The 15531-nt window shown below is 39.6% G+C and overlaps 1 protein-coding gene across 1 annotated transcript in view; it reads right to left on the bottom strand.

The window, feature by feature from the left end:
• RUNDC3B (RUN domain containing 3B) overlaps positions 1 to 14996 on the bottom strand; it is a 52237-nt gene extending 37241 nt beyond the window's left edge. Inside the window, exons 1-2 of the mRNA XM_030971448.1 lie at positions 14681 to 14996; positions 7305 to 7420 (exon numbers count right to left, since the gene is read on the bottom strand). Of these exons, the coding sequence (XP_030827308.1) occupies positions 7305 to 7420; positions 14681 to 14784 (220 nt within the window). The 5' untranslated portion in view covers positions 14785 to 14996. The remainder of the gene's footprint in view (positions 1 to 7304; positions 7421 to 14680) is intronic.
• Between the last annotated feature and the right edge of the window lie 535 nt (positions 14997 to 15531).

Genomic DNA, 15531 nt, shown 5'->3' with positions numbered 1-15531 from the left:
GACATACCTGCAAACAGGTATGGAACAAGTAAGGTTAATATTGCCCTCTGGTGACTTCCAGCATTGCTATGTGCAAAACCTTATCTCCATATAAAATGAGTTCTTTTTAAGCTGATTTTATCTTACTTCAAGTCTTGAATTGCACTTGTGAAGCTTTACTAATGTATGAGAAAGACTTACTCTTTTTCTGTAGAAAGCTCAGATTTCAAGAAAGAATATATTAGAGTGATACTGCAAATCATACGTACTGAAAATAAAAGTAAAAATATGCATTTTTATCTGACATGACTAGACTTAGGTTCAAGCATAACCAAAGTAGTGTCAAAGGCCTGTCCCCTACGAGCTGAAGAAATTCAAGCAGCAGGTTCTTCTTCCCCTAGAGGGTGCATGTCACTTGGCGGTCCATCTGCTTCCTCCACCAAAGATACATTTATTAAATTCAAAGCATGATAAAAGACTTTAAAAACCACAAAAAAAAAAAAAAGGCACAAGCAGGAAGAATTCATATATAATATCCTATATGACAAAGAAAAAATAGAATTCCAAGGTGCCACAGTTACTGTAGTTTTAGATCTGCTCAGCTCTAAGAACTAAAAAGAAATTCCACAAGGTAAGTTCTTTTACAAACTTACTATTTTTGTTGAAAAAATGCCAAGTTTAGTGGATGGCAACAAAAGTTCAACAGCATTTTAACAACACAAAAAGCTACAGATATTTTTCACATTCTTCATCAAATCAAAAACATTTCTGCCTAGGACTTGTACCTACAAAATTAAATGCAGCTATGGTGTAAAGATGACTTCATATCATCAGTTCCAGTTCTAACTAATAAAGGCAGGCATATGATATATTAACTTCTGTGGTTTTTTTCAAACTATCTTAAGGGCAGAATATATTTAGCAAAAAACCAGTTTCATTCCAGTTTTCTGAAGCTCCTAATACATGGCAATTCCTTTAACAACTGAACACCTGAAAAAGACATGGTCATTTAAAACAAGAAATAACTTTACAGGAGAAATCCATACAAGCACACAGCACTTATTTGGCTTACACTGATCAAGAAAGCCAGCTGGCCATAATTCAACATACTCTGACATTACAGTGGGCTTCCATCTCATTCCAGTTCTGTGAGAGGATGCAATGGGTTTCAGACTTCAGCAGGAATTTTCTTCACTTGAAACTCACAGCCAGCTCAGCAACTTTTGTGAACCAAAGTCTCCTGTATTTCACTATTCTGTTCCTACAACTTTAAATCTTGCCCACATTCTCAGAATTATTATAATCTGAAAAAAAACTTTCTCAATCTATCTATACACACACAGAATGCTAGAAAAGACTGACTGAGAATAGTGAGAATGTATTTTAAGAAATACCAAATAAGATTTTAAACTATAGATTTACTAAAATTTTAAAAGCTTTCAGCATGTGAAATTTATTTGGCCCTTAAAGCACGCAATGCACATAGCTACAAGAAGTCTCAAGAACGAGAAATGAAATAGCTCCCACTACTCAGCATCTGTCAGGCTTTGCTTGCAGTACTGTGTCCAGCTCTGGTCTCTACAATTCAAGGAGAGGATCAGATTGGAGAGGGTCCAAAGGAAGGTCACAAAGATGTTCAAAGGGCTGTTAAACCTGTCCCATGAGGAAATACTGAAGGCATTATGTTTTTTCTCTCTAGGGAAGAGAAGGCTCAACGGGGGAACTCATCACAGTTTTCCAGTACTTAGAGGGTGAAGGCTCCCTCTTCACAATGAGCCACACAGAAGGCAAAAGGCAACACATACAAGTTGCCCTGGGAGAGGTTGCATCCCAAGAAAGAAATTTTTTTACAACAAGAACCAAAAGTCACTGTGACAACATCCCCAGTGATGTGGTAGAGTTTTTATCACTGGATGTTTTCAAGATATGATTGGACAGGATGCCAGATATTCTCATCTAGACTCCCATCCCCAAATGATTGGGCCAGGTGATTCTTCAAGGACCCTTCCAACTTGGACTGTTCTGTGATTTCAAAATGATATCTAAATTTTAAAAGATCGTAATAAAATTGAAAGCTAGTTTTAGGGTAGAACTTACATTCTGTGAAAGCACGTCATAAGGAAAGAGGAAATTTCTCAGCAGGTGCACAGGACAATGAGCATGTGGTCCTTGCTGTGAAGTTCATATGTCACCTGAAGATGTAGAGCTGACAAGGTATTCCAACAGAAATCATGTTGGTTTTGTCAGCCAAACAAAATTCTTAGGTAAACATGGAAGCTGCATGTGTAATAATAAACATTGTTCAAATAAATTCCATTCCTGTCTACAGAACTGCAAAGCAAATAGAAACAAATTGTGATTTTTTTTTTGCTTTCACCACATTTTTGCAAACTGCTGCACACCTACTTGTATCAACCCATTTCTGTTCTGACAACTAGATACAAACATCCACAGTTATCCCAGATTCTTTTCATGCCCAGTAAATTCTTCACAAATAAGATTAAACAGCCTGATCTCTATCCAATTACAGTCCAATTTAATTTACAAAGTTCCACAGTTGCAAAGAAGTAATGACTAGGATGTTCCAAGGTACAGACAAGTTTTCTCCAGATTTCCCTATGTTACTTAGCAGCAATTTTTTCTATCCAATAAAAAGTAAGTTTTAGTGCAACTTCTTGCTAACAAACTGGCATGATCTTTGAGGAAATTCTGAGATACCTACCTTTATTTTGAGCCTACAGAATTGGTCATTAAATACTTAGAGCAGTTCATAAACTCAGTCCTCCAAGACAATTATAAGTTCATTTACAATTTTTCTCCATACAAGAAGAATGAACTAAACCACAAATTACACAAGAGCTCTCCTGTTTCTTCTTAGTCAAAAAGAATAACTCAGTATGTGTGTATAGATACTAAATCTAATAATAAAAGCCATTCTGCTAACAACATTATTGCACCAAAGTAAGGGCTACCACAGCTGTATGCTTATTTTGTCTTTTTCATGATAGTAATGCCTTTAGTTCTTACATCCTTAACCTACCTTTTTCACTGCCATTATATCAGCATTACCTTAATTATTGAATCCAGTAGACTTGTTTCTCTCAGAACAAAGAGCATTACAAGCTGCATTTTACTGACACAAAGAACTCCTGAAATTTAGGAGTTACATCGATTGGATAGAAAAAATCAGCTTCCATGGACAATCCTAGCAGAAGCTTTTGACATGTTTATAGGGCCTCCTAAACATACAGGAAAATAGGCACACAAAATTGTGAACATGTCAAAACAGCACAGTACAGAGTATTTTCTGTGTCCTCATGGTGGTAAATGCAAGTAGGCGTACAGATAACAAGTGTACTCACAGTAACCATGCTATGCAAAAATTACACATGTCACAAGCAAAATGCACTGGATATATTTACACACTGACACCTGACACTATTTCTAAACACACATACTGGCTAGCAGTTTGGATATCAAACATTTTTACTGCAAAAAGGATAGTACTGAAAACATAGTAAGGCAGTAAATACATCCAGGAGACTAGTTTTCAGAGATATGTTTGAGATAATGGCCATAGAAATCTGCAATAGTTATTCATGTTTTTCAGTACTAACTCACTTAACACTAACTTAAAGTGATATGAAAAGGCAGAAAACAATACATCCTAGTTACATAGTAAAGACAAAATACACATAATTTTGAAATTACTTCAGGTTTTACATCACCTTGGATATATCTGACATCAAATCCCAAGTACTGTTGCTGAACACTTTTGATGTCCTACCATTTCTGCACTACCTGTATATAAACTTAGCTGATCTGATAAAAAAGACACTTACAGGAAATATACCTGAAAAATCTGTGGCCAGAAATGAAAACAAGAAACCACACTGATCACTACAAGATACTGCTTCATCTCCACAGTACAGAATGGTCAGGAATGGAAACAATTCCAAGCAACTGTATGAGAAAAAAAAATGGCTCCTGAAATGATTCACCTTGCTTTAAAGGCCATCAAACACACGTACACAAATTTGTAAAACCCCTTTTAGGACTATAGGTCTTATTTGGACCTTCAAATACACTGTCCCTGTATCCTCCCAGAGTAACACTTAATCTCTGCCGTATTGTAAAACCATGCAAAAACTTATTCCAAAGAAGAAATAGAAGAGTAATTAGTCACTCTTTTTTTTTTCTGTTACTTCTTCTCAGGGGAGAAGATTTTCAGCTTTTCAAGATTTTCAGCTGCCCTGTCCAGTAGTATCATATCTTGCCAGGAGGGATGCTGCACAGTTTACTTCAATGACAAGAAGAACACATGCCTTATAACCGCCTCATTACAATCTTTGGTCGACTCCATGTCCTCAATACCTCCAGCACTTGTAGGAAGTAGCAGGCACAGTGCACATGTAGTGTTACACAGCACAGGGAAACAGCTCTCCCATTTCTAGAGCTTAAGGCAGTCCCTTAAAAACCAGTTAATACAGCTTGCTCAAACTCTTGTCCTTAGGGCAATTCAGATTGCTTTTATTGTCAACAGTGGCCTATTCCTGACTGATACTTATAGGCAGTACATGTAGCTGTAAGGTAGTGCCATAGCTTATTATGTTAGCTTTTTTGGAACTATTTTTAGTGCCATATGTTCCATGTCTTCTGTATCACAGAAACAGATACATATATGCAAGCAGCATTTACAGACCTCTGTTGTGTGAGCTGGTTTGCTTCTGCCAATCTCATTTTACTACTAAGCAAATACTCATATGTAAAATATTCTTAAGAATATGAGCAGCTGGGCTAAAAAGTGCATTCACGGGGAAAGTAATCTGTTTTCTGCCTGTCTGACTTCCTGGTCTGGCTCACTACAAGACCCCATGAAGACCACAGCCAGGAAAAGTAAGTGCAAAGTAAAAGCTGGGCAGTAAGGGGGAAAATAAAAACCTGTAGCAAACTGCACTGAGTTTAAGAAACGTTATGGACATTTTCACTACAACTGGACAATGTCATGAGTAATCTGTGACAGCCCTACTTTGAGCAAGTGGTTGGACTTGATGACATTCTAAAAACTTTCCAAAACTTAATTATTCAATGAGAGTGAATATAAAAAACCAAATCAACAAAACCACTCATGGTGGTTAAATAAAAAATGCTATTTCATGACCCTTTTGCTACCAGGAGCATCAGATCAGGTACCGACCAAAAATCCATTTTCACATGGTCCTTGTGTTTCCACAATGACCATTTTTTTCAGAACTAGGAAGGTAAGGCATAGACAACTACTATTACAGAATTTTTAAATGCAATGGTTTTAGGAAAAGCATAAAATTCTAATCCCTGTAGCTGAAGTCTTTTACCTTTAAAATAACCATCCTTCTTCCTGCCATTTTGGGTTTGGATTTTTTTGCCTGGATCCTAATTAAGCATGAAACCAATAAACAGAAATCGTCACTATATTTCATCAAGACTACACTTTGCTCCTTAAGAATACATTAAATTTAACATCAGAACAGTTACCAGTAAAAGTTTTCGAAAAAAGCAAACTTCATACTTTATAACATAAAGTTTTTTGGTTTTTTTTAATTCTTCCTTCCTCACCCAGTACTCCCAAAGGAAGCTAAATATTAAGTAGTGTTGTTTGCCAGAGTCTTAAAGTAATACACTTAAACTCTCAAATCTGGATCATCCGTTTAACTACACTGCCATGAGATTCTCCTGACAACTTTGATACAAAGAAGCTATTTATCTTATCACAGACAAACAGATCAAGTATGTTCTGCCAGCTTCAAAACACTTTATACAACTCAGTGCAATCACCAGTTTGCATTTAGTCTCTTCCTACTGACACTAACTATGCATTCAAAATATATTAGTCAATTCCATCAATAAAATACAATTTCTTTCAAGCCCTGAATTGTAGAATACATATCCCTCTTAAAATTTGAAGTGTCATAGTACATTTCTTATCTCAATTTCTGTCTTATTATTTTAAAATCTTTAAAAATTACAAGCAGTCAACTAGCTTATTACCAAAACATTCTCTCTTTGCAACACAATCCACAAGTTCCCACCTTTTTCTGTAATTTTACTCTGCAAACATAGAAAACTATACTAGCAATTACAAGGGGAAGACTGAAACAAAATTTAGCTATTTGAATTTCTCTATTTCTTACTTGAAATGATTTTTTACTTGCAAATTCCATTTGCCAACTTGTCAAGGCTTCTTCTCTGTATACTGCCTGTCCTGGATAAAAGACTGTGAAGCAAAAGAATGATGATGAAAAAAAAAGAATTTACAATTGCTTTTGTACAAATACTGCTGAAGCTGGAGGAGGAGGAGGAGGAGAAAAGAGAGCAATTTCCCTGCACAGTCAAGCTGCTAAGTACCCATAATCACTCCAAAAATCTTTGTCACAATGTGACAAACCCTATGTTTCTACCATACTGTGCACCATTTTTTTCTTCCTCTGACAGAACCACAGCAGGTAGTAATTGTGCTATTCAAATGTCAGCCTACACACAGTATTGTTCACAAAGCTTGGTTATGAATATTAAAAAGTATGAAAATGAGTAGATTGTCATATTACACATCTATATTTAGATGATTATGATGTTCTTCATAATCCTCAAATCATTTCAGAAACTGTACACAGAATTGAGGAAAGAGAAGACTCATCCAAGGTCCTTTTCTAGTGACTGCTACTACTAAAGCACACACTGTTCTCTGCGCAAAGCAGCTTCCTCTAGAACAACTGGAAAATGCAAACAGACATTATCTGGAACTAGAACTTGATACAAGAAGAAAATCAACAACTGACCTTTCTAAAAAGCAATCTCTTCCAGGACATTCCAGCAAAAAACCAGCTTCACTAAAGGGGTGGAGCAATAAAATGAAAGGACCTAAAAACAGTCCCTGGAAAAGAAGGCAACAAAAGCAAGGAAGGGAGGAAGAAATGGGAGCAGCACCAGATACACTCTGTAGCTCCTATTGAAGCAGATAATATAATTGTCTTTCAGACTCTTACAACACAGCCTTATCATAAAGCAGAAAAGCAGACAGAGCTCAGCACCATGGCAACATTCACTTGCTTAATTATCAGCCCAGGAGGCTTCCAACAAGATCACTGGAAATATGTTTCACAGAAATAGTTGCTTTCACTTTTCCATAGTAATGCAGAAAATCAGGAAGGTAACAGCAATAGGACAGACCCACAAATAAAGCAAATGCTTTCACTCAGCATCAAGTAGTTTGTACAGATGCACAATAGTTTTGTATAAACAAATTCTCATGGTAAAATTATCACCAATAAGGAAGTTAATTAACATACCTTTCAGTCGATGACTTAGAATCTGTTCCAGAATGGCTGCAAAATTATTAAATTCAGGGGAAGTATCATCGATAGTTTCAAAACAGGAACGGTCAATCAGAGTCTTGACGGAAAACCTACAGCAAAAAATATGGGACAATCATAAATTATATGAATAATTAGTGGTCCTCTATAGCAGGGCAGTAGTTTGTGCAAACCAAAAGAACAAGGAACCCACCCTGACGGTATCAAGTTCAGTCACAGCAACAGGAACACACAAAATGTTCAGATATAGTATGGAAGTACAATTGGCATTGTTGGTCTTAGGCATAAAGCCTTAAAAACAGAAAGAAAAGAAAAATCCCCACTCTTTCCACACAGAAATGAGTTAATTATTTTTCTCTTCTCTAAACTATTTTAATGAAGTTGTAGAAAAACAAGCACTCAAAAGCATCCAACATCAGTGTCTCTTTGTAATCCTAAACACAAACACTTTTGCTTGACATTTTCTCAGTGTTCCTTTTATTCCCAAAATCCAAGTCCAATAATCAGAAATACAAACTTTATCCTATTATGAGAACACTCTAATTTGATCCTAATGCAAAAATAATCTAGACATATTATAAAACAATGAATTTTTATGCATTGTTGAATCTGCATTCACTTAGGCTGATTTCCCTGTGAATAGGGGTAATCCTTATTCAGCACTGTATTACTTCATTATTATGCTAGAAAAGCTTTCAGTTTCAATGATCCAACACCTAAAATTGGAAAGGCTGAATCAAGTCACTGTAAAATGCAGACAAGACGTAATTAGTCAACTGGCCAGCCTGCTGTGTTTAGTTACTCCTACATTTATACAAACTTTAATTCTTATTCAGAGGATAGTTCAAACCTCAACAAATGTGACAAATATTTTTTTTCTTTTGCCATCATAATTTTTATCATTATCCATTTTTATTTTCCTTTCTTCAGCTTGTTCTTCCAGTTTTCAGTTTCAAGACAAATGTCTCAAACTTCAAGGTATTAAATCTGAAGCATTTACTATGTTTTTTTGCAACAGTCTTAGTTGTATTAATAGAGCCATACTGCAGCCTGAGGAGATAGTTTTCACAACACCCAAATGTCAACAGTATCAACTCAGGATGTTCTCACTCTGCCCGCTCCTCCCCCTACACCTGAGCGAGCGCTGGCTTCCTCAGTTTTGCCGCTTCTACTTTTTATGGTGCTCACTATGAACTGTTCTAGATTTTCAGTGCTGGAAAGGAGGGGAAAAGTAACTCTTAAATATGGATACATTCATAAAAAATATCCTTCACAGCATCTCAACACAAGCACTTCTATGGCACAGCTGCAGAAGCAGCAGCACAGCATTGTAGGCAAGGGCAGGAATGAAGCTCCTTACACCTGTACTACTTGGAAATGCTCTGCACTACAGCAGTAACTGCCTCCTTAGAGGAGTCAGCACAGCCTTCTGATGCACAAAACCAATGTGCTCAAACTGAACTGGCACACAGCTCAAGAGTTTCCACTCAATTCTGTTTTACTCAGCAAACTTCTGAATAAATACTCCCTATTTTACCTTTCCTGCAGGCTTCTATTGTTGTACAGTTTTTTGCAGAACAGGAATTAGGAGTGAATTAGGGTGGAGGAGGAAGCTTCTCCTGCAGTGCCAAATTATGACTCAGTTTTGAACTCCTCCATATTTTTAACCAATTTTGAGTAACTGAGAGACATGCATGCCCACCAGTTAACTGCTATTGACTCTTCTAATGGCAGAACTTATTGCTTCCTCAAAGCTATATCAGAGCTGAGAAAATTTTTATTAAAAAAAAAGCCTTCATTTTGAAAAACAAATGCCTACAGCAATGCCATGACTAAGCTAATATTAACTGTAACAAGATGAGTCCTCCCACACCATGCAGGTCTGAAAAAGATACAGTGCAGCACAGCACTCACAGATCCATACACAAGATAGACAGTGAGTTAGCAGAGTGATGTACTGCCCTGTATACAGGAATATCATCATAAAACTCAGAGACAGGATCATCCATAAAATGCAAAATCAAGTTGGGTACAATATAAAGCTATGTCTACTTTTCCTGTATTCAATGTCATACTTGAAAGTTCACTAATTAATATTGTATGGAGAACCTATTCAGAAGTGGAGATATATTCAAGAAGAAACACTTAAGAGCAATTGCACAAACACTTTAAAAATCATAAATAAGTTTTATTTTTTTTCATTTTAAAGCATTCTGCTACTCAACTGAAGAAAAAAAAATCTAGTATTTAAAGAAACAAAAATTTTTATATTCCTAGGGTCTGATTATAAAAGACAGTCTAAGAGCTCAGCATCAAAATGGTGCTTTTTAAGTGCTCATATTACTCCCATAATATCAGAAATGTTAATTTTCATCTGTCTACTCTGCCCTTTCACCAAAACCCTAAACCTTTATAGTCAACTTGGGTTAGATTGGCTTTTAGGAGAATTTAAAGGGAGTGCAAGTATGAACTTATTTCTACAAACCAGGGAGATAACAGCACTACCAAGGAAAATTTGATTCACTAGAAACATTTTTCAAGACTTAAAAAAAAACCTCTTAGGCAAATACTGGTGTGTTATCTTTTTTTTCTCTAAATACTACAAAGAGGCATGTGGGAACTCAGCACATCCCTCCAGATGTCCAGAGTTGCTGAGGACCCCGTTGTGGCGCTCGGAGACCCTTGCACACTGCCCGGAACACCTGGTGGCTTGATTTTGATCCTTCTAGCGAATTGCCAGCTTGGCATGGGGATGTGAAAGCCACACAGGTTTGAGTGGTGTAATAACAAGGTGTTCACAGGGCGAAAATGTAGATTTTAGGATTTTTGGTATAGGGGTTATGGGGACAAGATGGAGGAATCAGGGCATGCCTAGTCCTTCTTTCTTCTTCTTGTTCTCCATTTTCTGCTGTGATGTTGGCACTTTGGGATTAGTTTAGAATAGAAGTGCACTGTCTAGCATAGGTGATAGGTATTGGGAATTAAAAGTAAATATGATATACGTAGTTTGTAGTATAAAAAGATGACACTGCCTCGGGGCCGGTGGAGAGTGCTTGTGGCTGCTGTGCTGAGCAGACCTCGGCTGGGCAGAAAGATAATTTTGTAGATAAGAAATAATAAACAACCTGAAGACCGAAAAGTGAAGAGTCCAGACTCATTCTTCAGAGCGCAGGCTGCCGCAGAACCACCCCACGCATCTCGGGGCAGAGAACAAAACAGCCGACCCGAGAGAGGCAAACATATATTTAAGTGCAAATTAAAAGTCATGAGCACGTTTTGCATATTAGATATTCACACTTCACCATGTTTACCACGTATATTGGGAAAAGGATTAAGGGTATATAGAAGTTTTGCCTTTGAGAAAATGTTACACTGTAAGCACTAATTAAGCAATTCTCCTCAGTCATTGAAGGTGTTTCCAGTGTATGGGGCCACAGACCAGAAATTCCACGCTCTTGCACAGTTATGTGGAGCCACATGGAGACTGAAAGTCAAGAAACAGAAGGTCAGGTCTAAAGTACACAAGGGCTATGAAGAAAAAAGGTCCAAATAGCTAGAGTTGTTTCCTTGGTTCCCTGTATTGCTCCCATCTTCACAGAATCTCTAAGGTTGGAAAAGACCTTTATGATCATGGAGTCCAACCGTTAACAGCACCAAGTCCACTGCTAAACCACATCCCCAAGTGCCATATCCACACTTTTTTGGAATGTTTCCAGGAATGGTGATGCTACCACTTCCCTGGGCATTCTGTTCCAATGGCTCACCACCTCTTCCGTGAAGAAATTTCTCTGAATACCCAATCTAAACCTCCCTTGGGCAACTTGAGGCTTTTTCCTCTCATCCTGTCACTTGCTACCTGGGAAAAAAGCCCAAGCGCCACCTCACTCCATCTTTTCTCCACTGGGCTGCCACAGCAGCACTGCACTCCAGAGCAGCAGACTGCTTACACATCAGAGATTAACTTCTAAGCAGACTGCAAGAGCAGATGAGTAATGCAGCTTCTCTTGCTATAACACCTGTTGCTTCAAGACTTTTTAAAATATTTTATCCAACATTTCTCATTGTGTTACAGCAACAACTTTTACTCCCCAACTTTTATTATTTGTTTTTTAATGCAGTAACTGCAATTAGAGATTCCAATATCAATGTTTCTAAATGACCTTCATGAACTCTGATGTTTTTGGATTATTACACATTTTCTCTGTCACGAATCTACACTTGCTTGAGCCAAAAAGATGTAGAAATAGTAGCATTCTCCCAGCCTTAAAAGACCTTATGAACTATGTAAGATGGAGACATGCTTGAATAAGAAAGATTTAAACCAATCTTTTCAGGGTACGTTGTTCCACTACAACTTTGCAAGATGTTGTTCCATGACATCTTTGCAAAATGAGCAAGAAGTCTCCCAAGTTTCTTGAATAACTCCAAACCAAAGCCAAACATTTTGTGGATACATCCCACATCTATAGGCTTATTCCCAAAACAGCAGATTTTGTCATGATTATTTAGCTTGCAATTTGGGAAGTGTCATTAAAATACTATTTTAAAGAATTCAGACTATTACTATAGAATAATCCCTAAGATTATGAAACAATATGCCTTATGCTAAACATGGCAATCATGGAACACACAGTTCAGCTAAGGGTCAATGTCACTGCAACAAGTCTTATGTGTATTAGCAAAATCCCTGCTGTAAAAGCTAGTTGTTCAATTCTGTGTTAACACTCTGTATTTAAGCCACGAATGACACTTCTGAGGTCCATCTCAGTTGTTCTGTATCTATACGGATCTTTCATCTGTGAATACTATCGAAGACTAGATTAAAGCAAGTTGAACAATCTATAACTAGCAAAAAATCTCAGCGCCACTTACTGGAACATCAAAGGGACCAAACTCAAGAGAAAACAGGAAAGAAGAGAGAAAAAGCTTAGAACATGCATTACATACTCAAAAAAAGTCCTGAGAATTATTCCAATTTAAATCATGGCTGTACAGTACAAAACCACAGCCATGCATTTTCACATGCAATTGGTTTATGGAACTTAAGTATCTATGCCACTTTCCATGGCTACAGTGACACTCAACATTTCAGTGGAAATAAACTGCTCCTTCCAACACTGTAAATATAAGAAATTATCCACATCTGCAGGAGGAGTTAGATAGCATCACTGTAAGAAAATATGAAAACCTTAAAGTCTGGTATAACTATTAAGTAAAAATATGCTAAATTGAAACTTTGACAAAAATAATTCATTATATTATCAGAGATTGTTAACAGATGGTAACTCAGAAGAGTATCTTCCTTGTGATCTTTCCCCTTCACTGGGGAACAGTCCATACCATCCAAATTTGATTGAATCAATTGACTGGAGCTATTTTTTACCAGAACAATTTCTTATTTTCACAGAATTCTGATTGAAAGGGTATTATTTTACACTTTTCTATACTAACGTGGCTATTCCTAACAGGTAACTCTTTTCCATAATAGAAAATGTGTAATAACTACAGTAAAGCACAGAGATATTTTAAACACTCTTACACTGGCAAAATAAAAATATAAATAAATGCACATACATCATAATAATGCAAATCCTTCCTCCTCAACATTTTTTCCAAATTTTTATGTGTATTCACAAACTGAGAACTTCAGGTTTTGTGAAGAACAGCAAAATTAAGTCGCTTTACTGAAAATAATAAAACTACACCAATCTCAAGCAGTTTCTGCAGTAGCTCTCTGTTTTATATGTGTTTAAGTGAATTCCCTCAGATTTCTAAGCCTTTTTAAATATATTACACCATCACTTCAACTTCAGGATAAGGACATCAAATAAACCAAAAAAACTCAAAGCACAGAGTACAGAAGAATTCTTCTCAAGTGGGAGGCAGAAAAAAACCCCAAGTTCTGTAGAATACAATATATTCCTTTAAAAATAACTCTTTATATCCTGTACAATTGTGTGATTACTTGATAAAACCGGTGTTTTCCTGAGCACACGGGTTGGCAATATCTGCATCTCTGTAACAACAGCTGAAACTGAAAACTTCTATTTCTATTATTTAAACTGCTTCAGCAGGTTTGATAAAAAACTTTGTTTAATTTTTTTTTGTTGTGTATCTTTTTCACGGGTAGGAGTAGAGATAAGCATACAAGCCCAGGAAAAGACAGAATATTACTGATGCTACTCAAACACAGATAGACTGGAAGGAATACTGAAGCAAATTCATGAGATAAATGATACAGTCATACTTTGTAAAACCTGCCAACAGTATACCACAAGAGAAAAAAAAAAAGAGTGGAAAATATGAGGTTGTATGGGTTTCTAAAAATCCTGCTGCAGCATTAAGTGATGATGGTACAAAATTATCTAATAGTTGTCCTGTCACTTTAGTAATATTTGCCAGAACTAAAATTATATCATAACGCCGATGAATCTGCTGAAAACCTTTCCCAGATAATATTCAAATTACTTTAATAACGTCAAAATTGAGCAATTGAAACAAACAACCGAACGGAGCCATTGCTACTAGCATATCCATGTATTTAAAAGTTTGCCATGACGTTACAGGTCACTGCTGCACACCTGGAAATGCTGCATGAATTCCACAGTGACAGCAGTGGAAACGCTTAAACAGAACGCCATAGAACTGCTATTAAGCTCGCATAAGCTCAGCACTAAGATGCTTAAAAAAAAAAGAAAGAAATAGGAATACAGTAGCTCTAGTACTGCAGATTTCCTGATCTAGATTTCGTAGATAAAAATATCCCGGAGCGCAGCCTCTTCGGGATGATCCTGCGGCACCGGCGTGCTCGCAGGAGCACACGGTCAGCGGCCCGAATCTCTTCCCCCGGATACATCCCATTAACTCTGAACCTCACCGCATTGGCTCCGAACCGGACCCGCGGCCGGACCGCGCCAACTGAAGGGCAGCTACAGCAGCCGTGCCCGCACGAGTCCAGCGCTGCCGAGCGCTCATCCTGCCCTGCCTTGCTCCCGCACCGCCTTTCGCCCGATAACGCGAGCATGGTGCCGTCAACAAACCCGTCAGTCCCCCGCTTCAGAAGGGGCCATTCCACGCCCCGCAGCAGCGGCACTGCCCGGTGAGCCCCTGCCCCCCCCCGCCGCCCGGACACGCTCCCAGGAGCTGAGTCAGGATGGATGGAGGAGGCTGCTCTACCCCCGCGGGGGCCAGCACCGGCCTCCCTGCCCGGACACGGCTGCGGCGGGGCCGCCCCCCGCGCTCCTGCCCCCGACCCCCCGTGCGGAGCGGGGGCGGGACGGGCCCCGCGGGCTGCGGCGGGAGCGACGGGCACGGTCCCCTCGGGCGGGGCAGGGCCCCGGCCCGGGGCTCACCTGCACACCGTGATCAAGTTCCGCCTCTCCACCGCGGCGTTGCGGGACGGGACGCTCTTCCTCCGGGCGGAGACGTTGAGCCCCCCTAAGCCGAGGGACGCCATCTCCGCTGGGCAGGGCAGGTGGAGCCGCCGGTGCTGGCGCGGAGCCTTTGTTCCCGGCCTCCCGCTCTCCAGGATGCTGCGCCTGCCGCCGCCGCCGCACGCAGACGAGAAGGAAGCGGATGAGAAGGCCCCCGTGCTTTCCCCGCTCCTCCTCCCGCCGCCCGGTCCCGGCGCGCCCGAGGCAGCGGCGGGTCGGGCGGGGATGCGCGGGATCCCCCGGCGGGGGCGGCTCGGCCCCCCCGCTCCCGGCAGCCGGACCGGCACAGCGCCGCAGAGCGCCGGCGCCGCCAGCCAATCAGCGCGCGGGGGCGCGGCGCCGCCTGGCGGCGCTCCCGGGAGCGGCGGGCTCTCCTCAGGGGAGCGCCGCACCTGAGGGGCCCCCCCTGAGGGAGCCCTGCAGCTCTCCGAACGTCTGTAAAATTGTGTGCCTCTAGAATGTGAGAACTTCCCTGGTTGTAGCTTTTAGAGTTTGAAAATGCTGTCAGTCGTTAATTAGGATCATAGAATCGCAAGGTTGGAAAAAATCTCTGAGATCGTCGAGTCCGACTTTTGAACAGCACCATGTCACCTAGATGCGACTAAGTGCCACATCGGTTCTTGAACGCCCCCAGGACATGACTCCATCACCTCGCTGGGCAGTCTGTTGCAGTGCTGGAGAATGTTTTATGAAATATATCAGCTTTACAGGCCATGCTTGTGGGAATACGGGAATGAAGTGGGAATACACTTTGCCACCAAACTACGGCT

This window comes from Camarhynchus parvulus, chromosome 2 (assembly GCF_901933205.1).
Source record: "Camarhynchus parvulus chromosome 2, STF_HiC, whole genome shotgun sequence".
Classification (NCBI taxonomy): domain Eukaryota; kingdom Metazoa; phylum Chordata; class Aves; order Passeriformes; family Thraupidae; genus Camarhynchus; species Camarhynchus parvulus.
This window is presented reverse-complemented; position numbering and strand designations above follow the sequence as displayed.